The 18,645-nt window shown below is 39.5% G+C and overlaps 1 protein-coding gene across 3 annotated transcripts; it reads right to left on the bottom strand.

The window, feature by feature from the left end:
- Positions 1 to 1,604: 1,604 nt before the first annotated feature.
- nap1l4a (nucleosome assembly protein 1-like 4a) lies at positions 1,605 to 17,399 on the bottom strand. Of its 3 annotated transcripts, XM_038705553.1 has the most exons (15): positions 16,413 to 16,471; positions 16,297 to 16,334; positions 15,856 to 15,928; positions 14,828 to 14,972; positions 14,130 to 14,216; positions 13,020 to 13,154; positions 12,846 to 12,917; positions 12,596 to 12,735; positions 12,248 to 12,393; positions 6,864 to 6,883; positions 6,630 to 6,749; positions 5,431 to 5,466; positions 5,164 to 5,217; positions 3,711 to 3,745; positions 2,050 to 3,311 (listed from the first exon to the last, which is right to left on the bottom strand). In XM_038705553.1, exons 1-14 carry the CDS (start codon positions 16,454 to 16,456, stop codon positions 3,740 to 3,742), a joined length of 1,116 nt encoding a protein of 371 aa, XP_038561481.1. In that variant the 5' UTR covers positions 16,457 to 16,471; the 3' UTR covers positions 2,050 to 3,311; positions 3,711 to 3,739. The 3 variants fall into 3 exon arrangements, with proteins under 3 accessions (XP_038561482.1, XP_038561480.1, XP_038561481.1); XM_038705554.1 differs by lacking the exons at positions 3,711 to 3,745; positions 16,413 to 16,471 and adding an exon at positions 17,289 to 17,399 and having other exon boundaries at positions 1,605 to 3,311; XM_038705552.1 differs by lacking the exon at positions 3,711 to 3,745 and having other exon boundaries at positions 1,605 to 3,311.
- Positions 17,400 to 18,645: the final 1,246 nt, after the last annotated feature.

Below are 18,645 nucleotides of genomic sequence, written 5' to 3'. Positions count from 1 at the left end.
TATTACAACTTAATTACTGACCTAGTCTCTGATGTTATGTTGGCATACTACGGGTTTAGGTAGCAAATTCGGTTGACACAGAAACCTCAAATATCAATATTCAGTGCAAACTGTAAACAAGCAAGTAAATAATTCCAACACCACGGCCCAGTCCCTACAGAAAGCACAGAAATATGTGTTAAGACACAATTGGACTCCTTGTTACAGTGAAGCAATCCTCAAACTCCCACACAGCAGCCTCAGCATGAATAGTGTCTTGTTCACTGTAGAGCAAAATCCCCAAAATGACAGAGACTGGAGAGAGATTTCAGTTTGTGGTTTGTCTGCTGTGGAGTCGTCACTGGTGCCTACTCGATCCATCCAAATCTTCAGAACCCATCATACATTTTATTATATAAAAAAACATTGTGTGTTGACCGTAACCTAGCTCTTATCATAATCTTGATCTAATCCAGACTTTCTCCCACGGTCCCATGTGGTCCCCTCTGTTCCCACGAAGATAGAGGCATAAGCACACACGGCCATAAGTGTTCCTGGACGAGGTGACAGGATACTAAAGCACCTGTAGTTCAGCACATGGCAGAAAACCTGGGTTGCTAGGACATTGTCACCATCATCCTCCAGAAACTTCAGAAAGTCATTATCCCACAATGCATTACAAGGGTCTCTCAGAGGAGCAAGCATGCTTTCTCTATCTGCAATTCCAGACATTCTGGTTGCCTTGCCTGATGTTGGGCAGACTGTAAGCAAAATTCCTCCAGCCTGTGTCAACCATGCTGTTACACAGTTACCATGGTGTTCGTGAGGAAAGAAAGGGTCAGTCGTCAAGCTCTGAGGGGCGAGGCAATCACGTTGAGGCTGTGGTCGCATGCTTTGCTCTGAGCTCTCGCTAATCATTTGCAAATTGTCACCTGATGCCTAATAGAGAAGTCAGGGTGTGAGGCTATTCAGTGTCCAGTCACATTGTGCATTCACCCAGAGAAAGTCATTGAGCACACAAGTTCTCTACAGCAAGATATTGTTAGAGGTGGCCAGTATGACAAGTCATTTTGACACGTCAAAACAGGAAAAGCACAGTATAAATAATACAATCAATGTCTGTATTCCATTAAGCTACTTCAGTTTCAGGACCCTGGTATTGTGCTTATTGGCTCACTTGAATACAAGAGACATTGTAAATATTACTAGTGACACTGTGCTAGTAGGTAGTTCATCAACATTTAGGACTTAACTTAAAGAATCTTAAAAACATCACTTTTTTACTTTCACAACCTTCTACCTTTTAACCAGGGATTTAATAAATCAAATCTGTACACCAATGTTTTCCAACCTCAGGTTTAAGAGCCCTTGAAGAGGTCTCAAGATAAATTAAAGGGTTTCAATTCAATATGTTCATTTACTTAAATGTTTTGAAATTCATTCTTTCATAAAACTGCTCACAATTTAGACATGTATAACCTGTGATGATGGCGTGCAAGTAGACACTGGCTAATTCCAGTCAAAAAGTTTGGGAGCAGCTGCTCTACACTACAGGCAAATCCACAAATGGCGTGCAGGCACACACACACACAAAAAAAAAGCACAGAAGACAAACACATTTCCATGTCGCACAACTTTAATAGAATATTTTAACTAACTCTGTACAAATTGAAAAGAAATATTGCGCAAGTAACAAATTGTGAATAAGAACCAGATAAGGCCATTGCTAGCACACGGTCCAATGTGGTAGATTAGGAGATGTCAACCGTGGCTCAGAGATCTGTCCGACAAGATCTACAATCGTTCTTTTTAAAAAGAGAGAAGGGGTGGGTATTATTTTCACTGTAACCACTATCGCTGACCAGCCACCAAGCAACGGTGTCCAACCGAACGGCCGAAATCCAAGTGCAGTATATAAAATACATTGGCAACCTCTTTGTTTCTCAAAGACATTCTACTGAATCATTAGACAATAACAGAAATATTTATATATTCTTATAACAACTTTAAACGCTGAATTAGATTACACTTTGTTAATGACAATTGGCAAACAATTTAATAAGAGGACGGTGTCTTTCACTTTAGCTTGTTGGCAACAGAATTTACATTTGATCCAAACATCCTGCACACTGTCCCATCGCTGACTTTAAATGACATTTGTTAAGAACTAGATATATAACCGAAGTGGTATCTTATAACACAACCACAAAAAGGCAGCACTCGTCTGTTTAATTATCTTTTAGGGAAATTTTTCACCAGACTGGATGTGATGCTGGTGCTGGGGGAATCCAACAAGCTGACATTAACCTACGTAGAGACAACTTTCTACTTTTCAAATGATGTCTTCATAAATTGTTCTTATTATCCTTGTTAACAAGAGCTCATTTAAGGGAAGAGCAATAAAAGCTTTTGAGGTATAACCACATGCTTGCCACATGATCTGAATTAGTGTCCACTCAAGTGCTCAGTTTAAATGCTTGTTAAGCCCAATACACCTGGGCAGAAGTGAGCAGTATTAATGCAGAACACAGTTCTTGAATGTTTAAAATTAATTTTGATGATAAACTAACATGGCTTGGCAGTATTCATGTTTTTTTGACCTGCTAAGCCCACATAAAATTTGAGCCAATTAGCATATTACCGTGGCAGGGCCTTAAGAGTTCCCAAAATGCACCACTTCATATAGCTGCATGACACCAGAATAAATAGTCCAATGAAATGACAATGAACATTTAAAAAAGTAAATAAAATTCAAAATGAAACACTGTATGTCTCTTAAAAAACACCACAACAAAAGAAAAGCTCTGCAGCAACCCCAGTGAAAGATTAAGTCAAACTTGTTCAGCAGTTTCCTGGTAAACTTACACTTTTCTTGTTGGCATTAAAAAACCCTGAGTAACTGATTTATTTCCATGAAAACTAAAGTTGGGGTCCATTCCTTTTCCTTCTTTTTTTCCTCCAAATGATGATGTTCTGAGGTTCTTGGCAGTAGTAACCTACTCCACCTTACCAAAGAAGAAGACTGTCCCTAAGTGATGCCATGGTATTTTAATTGAAGTCAAGACACTTCCTGCTTTGAGTTCAAATGAAGCCAAATAAAAAAGGGGTGAGATGGGCGCAAGACAAAAGAAAAAGAAGTCATGCACATAGTAAAAACGCCGTTTGGTTTGCGTTCTATTGCGTTCGGATGAAGGTTCATAAAAGGGCGGAGCCTGCAAGAGTAGGAGGACTTGCTGGTTGGCTAAGAACTGATTTGACGGACAGCAGGTCTCCAACTCCCCTGATCACCACGGTTACTGCTGTTTGCATTCGGCAGGCTGGGGCTGTTCTTTCTGTGGCGAGAGGGAAGAGAGAAACTAGATTAGAAAACAAGAGGACAGACAGCTTTTGAAGCCACTGGGCATTAACTGGCAACTAGGAGAGCTAACAAAAAAGCAGACGCTAGAGAAAGAAAGAAACTGTTTTGAACCTGGTTTGTTATGGCAAAGGGAACAGGTGTTAAAAACCTGGGATGGGACTACTGGAGGAAAACCAAATAGATAGAAAGAGCAAAGACAGGACAGAGACTAGAAGCCGTGTCTACCCAAGATGTGAGTTAAAGGTTTCTTAAACCCCTCGGACTACTGGAAGAATCATGGATGAAAGAGAGGCAGCCAGAATAAAAACCAATAAAGCCAATGGACGAGAGAGTGTATAATGTATGTAGGACGCCATCCTTATTTCTCCCTTACCTAGAAATGCATGGGGTGAGAATGATTGATTATGCCTGTAATGGAGGGGGAGACAACAATATGCACAAGTTTAATCGTCACATTCAGAAATGACACAGCGAGCACAGTGCTAAAATTAACAACCGAAGAGCAGACAGCACGAGACAAAACACCTCATTATCGGCCATAATCAGGATGCATTGCACATGTGGTGGTGGAAAAAGGAGATACAGTAAGGGAAGTGATTTTGTGAAGGAATAACCACATTCTCATCATTATGGGTCTCAAGTGAAAGAGACTTAAAACTGCATGTTGAGCTAAAACTTGCTCTGTAGTTTCAGCTTGTACTGTATAACTGTACTGTTACATAGAGGGGTGTCTGAGGACAAATCACTTGAAGATGAGGTGAACATATCCTAAAAAGGTGACAGCTACTGCAGAATGAGATAATCACTTCTAAATCTGTTCACCTCTATAACAGCCAAATTACAGATTGTTTTCACTTTGTCTTACCTAAACGCTAGGTGGGTGCAGCCCATATAAATAGTATCATCATTATGGAGAGGGCAAATAAGTTATTCCTCTTTGTTCAGACCATGTCAGATAATATTTGTAATGGCATCTCCCGAGTGCGTCCATTACCAAGCCAAGTCTTTCTCCCCACCACGCTCAAGGCAAAACCATCAGGAACGTTTATTTCTGCAGATGTGTGACCATACTCAGTGACGGTGTTGGAGCAATATTGCTTTTTGTAAAATGTATTATTGTCTTGCCTCTTAAATAATTCATTTTTAACAAGATTTGTTGCATGCAAGTATAATGATAAAGTTGATTATTCATTCTTGACATCATTCGGCTGGGCCAGGATACGTTTCTTTGGCTCTGCCAGTCTTGAGAATTTGCCCAAATGAACGACAACAGATTTATGGCTTTGTTAAATGCTCTCCTCTCTGAGATTCCTGAGTAGCACCACTCACTGCACCAAGAAAAGCACTCTCATTGAAAAATATTCAGTGTTCACACATTATGAGCAGGTAGGGCTGGGCAATACAGCCAAAAATGTTACCACGATTAAAAGATTTCATATCATTCGATCGATAATTATCACAATATAAGTCAAATCCTTTTTTTTCCCCAAGTTTAAAAGGTAGGTTTTTACACCTGAGTGAAAATTGAAGAAACCAGATGGTTAATTATGTGGTTAAACTATTCTTTATGGTCAGAAAGTCACAAGTCTGAGTTAGAACAAATATGATTAGTTTTTTCAACAAAATAAATATTTTAATAGAAAAGTTAAGTGCTAATTTGTTTGTGATTCAAATGAATTAAAGCAAATATTTATTGACGATTATTAAACATTATATTGTCACTGATGAAAATTATATTGCGATAATTATCATTATTTTTTTATTGCCCAACCCTATGAGCAGGATTTCAATAGCCAAAATCAGAAAAAAAGTCAAGATATTCTGACCTTGGGGTCAAAGTCTCCCTCGTCATCGTCATCATCACCCTCCTCATCCTGCTCCTAGGACACAAAGAAAAGATGATTATATAAAACATTATACATTTATACACAAACATTTGCTTTAAACAAACATACAGGACTTATATTATTGTACGGTTTAGCAGAGATAGTAATGTGGTACATTGTGGCCCAAAGTCCTGTGTGAAAAGTGATGACCAGCTGTCTGGTATGTCAGATCAAATTCACAGTGTGAGTGAAAGTGGCATTACTGACCTCTTCATCTCCCTCTTCCAGCTCCTCCTCTTCAAACTGCATTAAAACAATAAAATCAATCACCACATGTGGTACAACAATGACAAGCTTATAAAAGGTGCATTCAGAAAGTATTCACGGCCAGACTAGATTGGAGTCCACCTGTGGTAAATTCAATTGATTAGACATAATTTGGAAATAATAATATAAAAAAGGTCTCACAGCTGACTTTGCACATCAGATTTTAAAAACCAAGCCGTCAAAGATACTGCCTGCATAGCTCAGAGACAGGATTGTGTCGAGGCACGTGTCTGGAGAAAGGTTACAAAAAATGTCTTATAAGAGCACAGTGGCCTCTATAATTCTTAAATGGAAGAAGACTGGGGGAGAAGAGTGATGGTCCCTCTGGCTATGTTCAGACTGCAGGGAAAAGTGGCCCAAATCAGATTTTTTGCTCATTTGAACAGGCCATCACATGCGGGGCTCGACAATAATGGTAATAATTTAACTTTTTTGTTTAGTTTTTTTAGATCCAGGATGTATTTAATAAACGATTTAACAGGATCGGAAGGAGGGACAAAATAAAAATAAAAAATCGTCTTCGCGCCAGCAAGTTTCCGGTGGGGCCAGGGCCAGGCCCTGACATGGAATCTGGTCTTTTGTAGTTTGAATTTGGGCCACTTTCATATGTGTTCCAAATCCGATACAGATCGGATCTTTTTAAATGAGAGCCGAGCCTGGACACCGTACCACTCCACTGATCTGGGTTTTATGGCCGACTGTCCTGTCCTCAGTAAACGATGCATGAAAGCTTGCTTGAGTTTAAAAATTGCAGTAGGCTATGTTGCGATTGCAATTAATTGTTCAGCTCTATAAAAATGGCTATCCACCAAAGGTCCACATCCAACCTGACAGCTTGAGGATCTGTAGGGAAGAATGGGAGAAAATTCCCAAATCCAGGCACGCAAATCTTGCTGAGTCATACCCAAGAAGACTCAAGGCTGGGGATAATACCAAGGGTACTTAAGAGTGCAGACTGCTGAGGCAAAAACTGAATTTAAATGAGTTGAGCACAAGATTGCAACATAACAAAATGTGATAAAAGCGAAGTGGTCTGAATACTTTCTGAATGCACTCTATGTCCTCAAAGATTTTTTCAGTCTGCAAATTTTTTAAGTCTTCAAGTGTAACAGTGTGCATTAAGAAGAAACAACACTCACACTCTCGTCATCTTCCAGGGCTTCTCCAGTAAAATAAAGCACTGCTCTGGGAACTATTCTCTCACGGAAGAAATGACCAATCTCAAAGTCTGTGGCTAGGGTGAACTCAGAGTCCTCGTCCTATAAAACAAGAACACAACAAAGCCATTTTAACACAACCACAAATCTGATGGTAATTCAAGACGCAATAAAATGTGAGGTGATCTCGTGAAGAATAAGCTAAATTTTACTCACCATTTCTCCATCTGGAGAAGCTGTAAGGGAAAGGACATGACATTTAAGCAATAAACACACTGCTTTATATTGACTACAGAAGGCAATTCAAGAACAGTTATAGGCAGATGTTACATTTGTTTCATAATAACTTTCATTGGCGAAGCTTTGGGGTTACATGTAATTCAACCACCATGCCCAGTTAAGGCTACAACCATGCCTATAATCAGTGACATCACAACACGACATCACGTCATCCACAGAAAGTGACCAGCTGTGCTCCTCCTCCATCCTGGCAATAAACTGACTAAAGGTGACATCATCCCATCCTTCCTCTTCATTCAACAAATACCGTATTCAGGGAAACTGCTTTGTCACACCTACAAGCTCCTGTACACACTCTACAGTATGAGCATCAAAGTTTCAAATCAGAAAAATACATTTTTATACATACAAACTTTTTTGATAAGAGGCCCTTAACATAAATTTGTTTGTTGAGAACTGTGACCACAGTATACTCAGACCATTTTAGACTTGTCAGTGCTCTCTGGTAGACAACCACACCATTTATCTAAATAACCCATTTCCACACTTCCACATTTCTTACTTATCTACTGACATATACACCAATCTATTTGCAATAGGATAATATTGGTCTTGCATTCATTCACGGGTCAATGAATTTGCGCAATGAATGAAACACTTATGTTTAGGTGCTGGACAAAACATTCTTATAATACTATCTCACATATCCTGATAGAAAAGATAAAAGTGATGACAAAAAACGAGCTTCCTCTGAGGGCAGATGTAGATATGAAAAGTTTTGTTTATGGTTTGTTTCCACTGTTAAAAGGGGTACTTTGCGATTTTAATCCAATACACTTTTTGTTAAATTTGGCGAATACTTCCTCATGGGTAGGTAGCTCTCTGTTTTTGTGTGCTCTGAAAGAAAATCCGGTTTTCCTACACAGCCCCTGGGTCTGTAAATTGAGCACAAACAAAGCTGCTCAGAGTGAGCAGCAGGTGGCGCGCTGGAAGCAGTCGGAGAGAGAATGTAAACAAACAGCAGTACATTCGAACATGCTGGACTCGTTACGGGACTTTAGCCGTGACGATGACTGAGAAACAGCCACAGAGGGAAAGGTCTGAGGAATTGTGAGACAAGTTATAAGACCAGACGAGGGGAATACCTGTGTTAACATCTGTGAGGGGTTTCAATGCAGGATAAATCTACAAGATTTGAAAGGAATGAAAACCGATGCTGAGGTTGCTCTGTTTCTGCTGGACAGGTGAGTAAGCTAACGTAAGCTTTGCTGTTCCACATCAACGACAGGTTCAGTATTACTGTCTGTGGTTAGCTTTGTTAGCTTTGCTGCAGTGGTCAGTGTGTGTGCGTGAATGGAGAGAAACGGGTCGCTGCAAGGCTTGTTCAGCAGTAAATGTACAGTAGAAGTTACAGTGGCCGGTGAATAAAGACTGGAGCTTCTAGGGACTAAAGAGGAGCTTCCGTCCGTTGCTGCCAACTGTTGAATAAAGTGAAGGAGGTTAGCCCCAAAGTTAGCACTGACTTCGGCCCCGGAGATAAACAGTCGCTCCTGTGCTTCCCAACTCTTATCAGTCACTGTATTTTTGTACAAACTATTTCAAATAACTACTTTTTTACTCTGTTGTGTTTTGGATGCAGCGTTTGTGTGTTTACACATAGTGCTAGTTTGATGATGTTTGTTCACGAATTGTAACTAACTACTATTGAAGTTCCTCTCGATTTTCCTACCGATAAATAAACTAGACTCTGTATCTGAAATTTAGGCTTAGAAAGGTATTTTGCTTCAATATGTATTTAAATATTGACAGGCTTGTTGTCACACCTTCTACAGTACTGCTAAAACATGCCCTCTTATTGAGGCTAACTTGCTCTCGGACAGCAGACGCTGTGGATTCTGCTACATTTCAGCAGAGTAGGACCGGTTACCACGGCAAAGTACGTTCATGAGTTTATCAACAAACTCTCTGCAGAATCACATAGTATCCCTTTAACAATTCTGTGGTGTTCCATCAAACAACATCTGCTGTGGCAACTACTCTCCAATCCAAACTAATCTAATAACTCTGCTCAATGAAGAAATATACAAATCTTGTTCACACATCCATGGACTGTAAAGCGGCCCAGTCACATCTACTCATTGTGCGTTTTCACACGACCACACATGATGGCGTATTCACTAATGGACATCCAACCCAGGACTGACCTGCACACCTGAACACACTTGATAAAGAGCTATTTATATTCACCAGTCATCTATCAAGGTGATGACTGAACCAGTAAGACAAACATTTGCTCAGCCAATGAGCAATCAGGTCAACTCCTCAAAGTCAGAATAGGTCCAGGCATGTCTGACAGGTAAAGCTGCCTGCTCAGGAAAGACGATACAGTCATTAAATAAAAAAAAAAGGTGTATGCTGCCTAACTTACAGAAAACTTGAGGAAGAATGATTCCTTTAAAGATGTGTGACTTAAGGCACCTGTCACGGTATTATTCACCATTTATTCAACTGAAACAAAAGACTGCTGACTTCTACACTCAACTCCCTCACCTTTATGAGGGTAATTGTGCCAGTAAGGTTCAATGTCCTTATCATTAAAAAAATATAACATCAGACAGAATTATTCTAAAATGTAACAAGCTAATAAAACAAACCTTGGTATTCTTTCCGTTTTATCAGTGGTCTCACAAATTTGCCTTTAATGTTAGGACAGTCATTTTATAGTCATTAACTGACTTGTTTAGCCCCACAGACTAAACTCTGTTGGGTGGAAAATAATAGTAAAACCAAAGTTGATGTAAAAGTTTGATGGTCCAGTGAGCACAGCTTCATATATCAGGCAAGTGATTGGCAAAGGGCAAAAAAGCAGGAATATATATAGAGACCCCCCCGACACCCTGATTAAACTGGCAGCGGCAGAACCCATGACAATAACTTATTTGGTGGATGTGTTGCAGTGGGAATCAAAGTGTGTCTAATGCACTGCGCCATCGCAACCTCTCAACAACTAAATGTGCAACATGATATAATGGACCCTTCGCTAAGCCCCACCCCCTTAATTACTGTTGCTAAGTCCGACAAACTTATGGCGCTGCCGCTGTCTATTGCTGCACTCCGCAGGGAGAGATTGTCAAATCTGTTGGAAATAGCGAACTCAGAAAGAAGCAGACAGTTTTGCAGTTGCATTATACATTTGAAGATCAGACTGACTCAAACTCATGTGAAAAAAAAAAAGACAGAAGCTAAAGGCTATCGATCACACAGTACAAGTGAACCACCGCATCCCCCGACGATTGAGAGCTAGCGTTAGCTAACTAACATTACAATGGGAATGATCCACAGTTGATTTTTCTGGATTTATTTTAGGTTTTCGAAAAAGAGAATAAATCGTGCTTCTCCTTTCAACGTCTCTGGGTAGCTGATGTAATTATTACAAGATGCTGCAGGAACAGCGTTTGACCAGATCTTAGAAAAATACAGCCAAAAAAAAAAAAAAAAAAAAAAAAAAAAAAAAGTAGAAAACAACTATTTTTGCATTAGAGTCAACGGAGCGCAGCCATGAAAGTGTCGGACCTTAGTCAGACACTCGTCAGAGCGAGTCCTATACTGTGCTGTGAGTGGCCAGCTGTGCATTTGAGGCGTGACTTAGTGAAGGGTCAATTGAGTCAATTGCTAAACTAAATAACTTTCAAATTCAGTTCAGTAAAAGTTAATAGGTTATTCTTAATGAATAAGAGACAGCAGCAAAGGTTGTCGCCTGTGTAAGACCTGGTGGCCTGACTGTTAAAGAAACAGTTATATTATTCAGGTTCATATATTTCATATATTATTCTGATCAAACAGCCACATCAGTCTCTGTCTGTTGATAAACTGTAGGAAAAAGTTTGACATTTCAACTCTGGCAGCGTGCGGGCGTGTACGTAAGACGAGAATGACCGCGACAGTTTCACAGGATCGCGGCAGTTACACAGAAGCCATTGCCATGGTTACGTAGATACTGTGTTGCTTTAGCTGAGTGCTTGTTTACCTGAGCGCAGAGCGACCCTGAAGATCCAAGCCATCTCTAACAGCCTTATATAAACCCTGTCACAACAATTCACAAGAATTGCCAAAACCTTTAACATAAGGACGACTTAAAAAGCAACCATTCATACAGCAAAGTGTAGCCTATTTAGCCTATATGATTGCTCAATCGACAAAGTCAAAGTAAACATTAGACAGCCTATAACAACCAATAATCAAAACATAGGCCTGCCCAATTTATCCGATCCTTATTGTCAACTCAGTGTTGGGCAAGTTACTCAGAAATAATAGTTATTAACAACTAGTTACTCAGCATATACTCCTTAAAAAGTAATATTAGCTACTCTACTTCATGCATCACTGGTAGTAGCTGCCGGCTACTAGTTTCACGTGGCTGTGTTGCTTTAGCCGATGCTTCAATTAGCCTAAGTATAAATGTAGAATTGTGCAGTCAAAAACTTTTTGCTGGTCGCACAAAGTTTACAACAGACGACAATGTTCTTTGCATCTTAGACTGTGACACAATAATGCCAACAACGTTACTTACAGCTGTTGAAAATAGCTCTCTCTCCCTGTTCTCCTGTCTTCCTTTAGCTTCTTGGCAGCTGACTTGAACCACATAAAATCCGGTGGAGATGACCTGCAGCACGGTCGCGCATTCACATCAGGGACAGTGCGTTCAGTGGTGCAGCGTTACTTGGATTAGTAACTGTAATAAAACTGTTTTGGAAATAGTAATCCATTACATTACTCTTTACTGGCAAAAGTAATATTGCAAATTACTGCCCAACATGGTACCACTGATGCGCGAGAGCGACTGTGGTACACACCGCGCAGGTGTGGAATTGGCAGCTGAGCGCAAACGAACATCCTTGTTGATACTTGGAAAGGAAGAAAACTTTACACACATCAGCCTATAGATGTCCTTTCCATTTCACTCGGCCAGCTCCCCCCCCCGATTTTCAGGTCAGAAAATCCGGAATTGCGGATTAATCCGGAAAAATCACATCCCTGATGTATAAAGTCTAACATCAGTGAGCAGAAGACATCCTGACTGTTCCACCTAGACACAGCAGAACGAGTCTGGTGCCACCTGCTGTTGAATTCAGCTTAATGCAACGACCAATAGTAAAAGCCTGTGACATCCAATACAACACAGACATGTTGACTGTCAAGACGTGTGTGTGGCTCTCTAACAGAGCACAGCTTTGAAAGTTAATGGTTACTGCTATGTGAGAACATTCATAAGTTGCTGAAAAGTAATTAATTAATTACTTTGAATGTTATATTTAGACCTCTCGAGAACACTACATTTTGTATTTTGTGTGGGTTCTTACCTTTGACGGGGTTAAAGAAGTTGAAGAAAGAATCGTTGGGGACCTGTTTGGTAACAGTGCGGACAGTGCCACGGCCTTTGTGCTTCTGCTTCTTCTTAATAGTTTTCACTGTCACATCCTTTCCCTTATGCCAGTCTATCTGACAACTAGACAGAGGAAGTGTGCAAAAAGTGAGAGAAAGCAGGACGCAACAACAAGTTGTAACAAGTACCAAGAGGAAGCTGATATGTGGGATGTAAAGAGTGAAGAAATGTTATATAAACTACAAAGTCTTTTTTCCTTATACGTCAACTTCATGTGTGTCAAAGCTACAGTTTAACACGCGTGTTTGTGTGCCCAGGCTCTTACCCTTCACAGTCAATGATCTCTGGCCCCTCAAATGAGAACGGGTCTGAGGCATCAGGCTCAGACTTCATCTTGTAGACTTTAGTCAGGACTGCATTGTTGAAGTAACCATTGGGCTCAAAGTGGAACTCTAATGTGAAGCTCTGTAGGAGAAAGACCAAGACAGACCTCTCATTCATTCAGCATTTTAACACCATTTAGTTTATCAATTTGTAATGATATCAATTCATCATTACAACATGATGACACTGACCATTGGCTGTCCTGGCTCAGAAAACTTGACTTGAATATCTTTCAGGTGCTTTAGGATGGGCTCATCGTGCTCCTGGTGGCAGATCAATAGTCAGATCAGAGACACATGTTATTGTTCAGAAATGGTGTTAAATGTGTATAAGAACTGAGTGAGAGATTAATAGTTTAAATGTACCTGAAGCATGTCACTGAGCATGTCCACAGTCTTGAATATGGTGAGCCAGAACTCAGGGATGCCTTTTGGATCTTCCTCTGGTGTAGCTTCTTCTTTCTTTGCATCCTCAATAGCAGCTTTTTCCTTTACCTCTTCCTACAGGCAGTGGGGCAGAGAACTCATCAAAATCCATTTTTCACGAAAAAATCTAAACAATTTAGTTTAAGATTTCAAAATGTCTCACTGAGATCAGGACCTTTTACAAAACAACTAAATCAGATACAAGATCAAAGCAAGACTAGTCAGTCACACAAAACAGTGGTTCGAGGTTTATTAGGCTACATCAACACAGAGTTTTAAAACGAAAACTGCTCTCCATCCACAGCAGCATTTCATCTACACATCAGATCGGATCTCAGTCCATATTTAAATGACTGAAAACGCACGTGAAGTGGCCATTCACATACACTGTGCATGCGCGTGCCGGTGTAAACAGAAAGTGCTCGTCTGACTGCACTGATATCCCGAAGTTTTGCAATGACACTGTAAAACTCAGAATTTCCAAACTGTCTGTTTTAGGTGTTCGGATTCACTGTTCTAGTCAGGATGGCAAAAAAAAAAAAATAGTAGTGTGGATGTAGCCTTTGTCCTGGTGATTCTTATTAAAACCATAACCCCGTTGGACCCCATTCACCTATTTGTACAAATGTGTCTGTTTTCCCTGTTTGCTTTACTAAAGAAGACGTAGATGTTGAAAATGATTTTTTCTTGCACTCATTCTTTCATCCACCATGGAGTGAAAAATTTTGTGCTTTAATTGAAAACGCTCTATTTTTAATTTAATCAAGTGATTTGGCAGATTTTCTTTAATCTCAAAAACAGTGCTACACGATTAAAGTCTGGCAGCAAGTGTAAACCTACTAAGCCTCAGTCTGTTATAATTAATCTAATGCAAATTCACACTCTAATAACATATTGATAGATTGATAACTACTGATAAATCCACTACTCCAGATTAAGGCGGCACGTGTGGTTGTAAAATAAAACGTTGCTTTTCCTTTGCTGTGGAAACCCAGATGAAGCAGGATTTGGCAAAGTGATCAGTCTCTAATGACAAACAGCTGTACTTACTGCTAGCTGCTCCTCTTCCTCTCGGTCACTGTGCCACTCACAGTCTTCATCTGTGGGTTCCACTGTTCCTGTAACGATATCTCGTCTCTGTGACACACAAGCACACACAAACAGTGGGTTAGACAATGAAACTTAATTTTAGAAAGGGATTTCTGTATATATAGTATCTGTCTATATGAACAAACATTCATTCAATAAGGTTGAATTATTTTTAACCTTAACACCATTTGAGAGCCTCTCTCTCATATATATATATATATATATATATATATATATATATATATATACACACATATATACATACACACACACACACATATATATACACACACACATATATACACACACGCAGCCTATGGCTGACTTCTTGTCACTAGCTCTGGAAATAGCCTTGACTGACAAAAGAACAGTTGACTACTCGTTGTAGCAGTGTTCAATTTAGCACCAAGGATGCATCCTTACTGACCTCAGATCAGACCAGAGAGACAAGCCTCACCATCCATTAGTGCAGAGAACAACACAGGTGATTCTTACATATTTGGTCTCTTAACAAATAAGTGACCTTACTTTTATCTCTTTGTTAGCTCTGTTTGCATCAACATACAATAAACAAAGACGATTCTATAAATTCTATGTGTGTGTGGTGTTACTGTAAAGTAACAGACAAAGTTCTGTTAATATCTGTTTATTCACAGTACCTTCTCAAAAAGTGGCTGATAGAGGGCAGCATACTTTCTCTCTAGCTCATGGACCTCTTCATAGAATTTAGCCTCTATGTTGGCACACTGCACCTGTAGCCTTTTCAAGGCATGTACTCGCCTCTTCACTGCTTTGGGAAGCATGCTGTAAGAGAAGGGAAACATGAAAACTGATGTGAATTTAAATCATTTACAGAAATTGTAATATCATGACCCATGTTTTAGAAGTAAAACTGTTATCCTGAACCAATTCTTACATAATCCTTTAAACTGGTGACTCCTGAACCTAGAGGGTTGGGAACCACCGAAGGTGGTTTTATAAGAATGAAAGATGGTTTTGTTTGTGGTAATCTTTTCAGTATTTTAAAAAATAAATAATTTATCAATGTCATTTGTCAACTGTATATGTTGATCAGAGAAAGTAATAATAATAGTCAATAATTTACCAAACAAGTATGTTTCACATATGTGAAAACTTTTGTCTGATATTAAGCATAAACAGCAAAATAGTTCAGTGTATTGAACCACAAGTGGATCATTTGATATGTGATTTTGCATATATTTGATTTTGGAGCCTAAGTAATTAAGTTTTAAGTATACTTTAACACAAAACTACCAAATGATATCATGGTCACAATCCTGAACATCATTAACTATGAGATCACCTCTCCACAATTGCCACCTTGGGTAACACAGCACCATGTTGTAGAAGTTACTGTAATTGCCATCTTTTGGCTTGTACGTGTTTTAATGTTTCAACCTGCACAGGCAGTAAAGAATATCAAAGTGTCCAAGGAACATACAAACATGCTGTTTTGTAATAATAATTGCTGTCTAATAGGTATTCAATTTAAAATCGTTAAACTGCCAATATAGCATGACAAGCAAAAGCATTTACCATTTTGCCGAATGTCATCTTAAGTTACCTGGAAAATTATGTGAATAACAGCATATTGTAACCATGACAACCTTTCCATTTGTACCTTCTCTCTCACATAACAAACAAAATATAAACCATCTACACTGACCTTTCCAAGAAGTGGAAACTGACAGGTCTGTCGCCCTGCCCACCTGGATTTTGCATCCCTTGATCCCCTTTACCTGCCAAACCAGCAAAGAACATTAATGTGTGCCTGTCACATTATCATTACACAAACTGCTTATCCTTTTCACTTAAATTGTGGCTCACCATACACTTAACAGTACAACACAAAGCAATACAATAGCACTAATAAATGTCCTGTGAAACCTGCCAAGTTGCATTTGTGTTTATACTGTTTGTGGCAGATTAAACAAACTTTTTGAGGTTGTAATTAACATTTAAAGTTTCACCAGGTTTGTACTTTATTCTTTAACATTTATAAATATATACAGCTGAGGTTAAACACATAGTCAAAACAGATGAACTAACTTTTCTAACACTGAATATTTAATTTAGTAAGTTAAGTTTAAAACACGTTTGTCTTTACCTTTAATGGCGTCCATTACCGAGTGGCAGCTCCTTCCTCTGAAAGAAACAAATCAATTATATCAGATATACTCATCATGAGTCGCAGACATTGGTTGAGAAACTAACGTTACTGACAGTGAATGTGGGGAGTGTCGATCGTATTTCACTGACGAGTGCATGTCATTTAACAATTATTCTACATGTGTTTCATGATGACAATGCCACGAAGTAATCAGTATTAAAATCTCAAATGCTAAACCGCTGACAAACTGAAACGAGCGTCAGCTAGAAAACAGAGCGACAGACCAGCCGATCAGCAACACAGGCGTTGAGCAAGCGCAGGCCGATGACGCACAGACAAGCTAATGGCAGCTGGGCTCCAACAACCAAAGTTAGCATTTGTCCATTTCCACTTACTGAAATGACCATCGCTGCCTCTGACAGTAACAGAGGATCACTGATAAGATAAAACCGTATCAAATGAATGTACACGCGCACATCGGTTTACCAGCAAGCACATACTAACCACCTTGTATGGGCGGTGCCAAAGATCTGACAGCGGCTAACCGGGCTAGCTAGCTGTCTGTGTAGCTAGCTAGTAAGAAACTACGACCCAACGTGCTGTGAACAATGCTTTAGCGAACAGCAAGTGCGAATGTTAACACTATAACGTTACGCCAAGCTTTTCTATCGCATTCGTATAAGACAACTGTGATACAGCGTGCTATTGACCTGCAATGTTCTGCCTTTTTATTATGTCGATAAAACTATCCGTTACGGTCACAGCTACTAGCCTACGGCTAGCGCATTGACCAGCTAATATCAGCTAGCTACCGTTAGCTCGCGTGTTAGTAAAAACACCAAGAGTTAGAGTAAAGTGTCTTGAAGACAGTTCACCAGCCGTCTGTCAAATATGTGAGATAACTCGTAGCGGTAATGATTAATACACTATCATGTAAGTAAATGTTCGTATTAACGAAATGTCTGAGTTTGCTAGCTTTAGCATCTTACCTCTAGCTTAATGGAGTTTTAGCTAGTCGCGTCGCTCACGCGTCTTCGCCTCAACCCCCACGCGCGAACAACACACGCGCTCCAGCATTTTGGGTTCTCATTGGACAGCTGGTGAAGCGGGGCGTGGTGCTGCATTCGAGTGCTGCGTTGCGAAAATGACAATCCCGAGGATATAAACAGTAACGAAGGATAAACAATCAGTATTTGCACAAATAAATCTAAATCTATTCTCCTGCGGCAATCATACAAAACACAAGATCTAGAGAGAATGTAAAGCACTTTTATTGAACATATCTCAAAACAATATTCACATTGTGCGTTTGTCTCCATATTCTCTTTAGTTTGAACACACACATTTCATAATTTCTGCCCTGCCTAAACTGTTCTAACATAGTAAAAATATCACGCCTAGACCACAAATACACGTAAATGTTTACATTAAATATATGAAATTCAAAAGTTTCAATGAAATGCGTCTATAAGCAGATTAGTGGTGTGTGAAATGCCTGTGTCAGTGTGTGGATGTGAAATAAAAGCACAGACAGGCAGGCCAGGGGAAGAGGGTGAGATGATCTTGGAGGTCTGTTTATGTATTATAGACTCCTGAGCAGAGCAGGTGGACTTCATCACTGACAAGCTCTCAGCTTCACCCTCTGACTTCCTGGAAGAGTGTAGCCAAATAAAAAAGGCAAAGGGTGGACATCTGAAATGCTATTCACCTAGTATCTGCTATAATGTCACATCAGAGGTCAACCCAAGTGTCGCTTTTTAATGTTTGCCCTTTGTGTAGATGCCACTGCATTCTCCATCCTGTGACTTCTAAATAGCAACTGCCACATTTCAGATAACAGCTTTACTGAATTACATGGCCACATATTTATTTCAAAGCTGCACCTAAAATCTGCAAATTAATTCAGAAGTCCTAATTACAACTTGTGATCCACATATTAGAAGTCCTTTTGGTCGAAAGTAATAACGACTCCATCTTGTAGCTTTGTGAGATTTTAGTCTATTGATTAATGTTGGGAGTGCTTATTGATATTATTTACATTTATTCATTTGGCAGACACTTTTGTCCAAAACCTTAAGAATCAGACAGATTCTGTTAAGACCACAAGAGGGCTTCATACACCCGTGCTTCATAGGAGCCAGTAACTCTATTAGTGAAAGTACACTGAAAGAGGCTCTCATATTGTGTAAATGTATTAATACGTCACCAGGTGATGTTTGTGCATGTGTGTGTGTTATGGTGAGTGTGTGTACTCAACATTTTTCATGTATTGTATTCCCATTATAGCAATTGTGAGAGACTCAAATGTACTTGTTTTCACTCTTCTCAGACATATTTCATTATTGG

This window comes from Micropterus salmoides, unplaced genomic scaffold (genome assembly GCF_014851395.1).
Source record: "Micropterus salmoides isolate LMB-PRFRI ecotype aquatic unplaced genomic scaffold, ASM1485139v1 Ms_hic_scaffold_8, whole genome shotgun sequence".
In the NCBI taxonomy this organism is placed as follows: Eukaryota; Metazoa; Chordata; class Actinopteri; order Centrarchiformes; family Centrarchidae; genus Micropterus; species Micropterus salmoides.
This window is presented reverse-complemented; position numbering and strand designations above follow the sequence as displayed.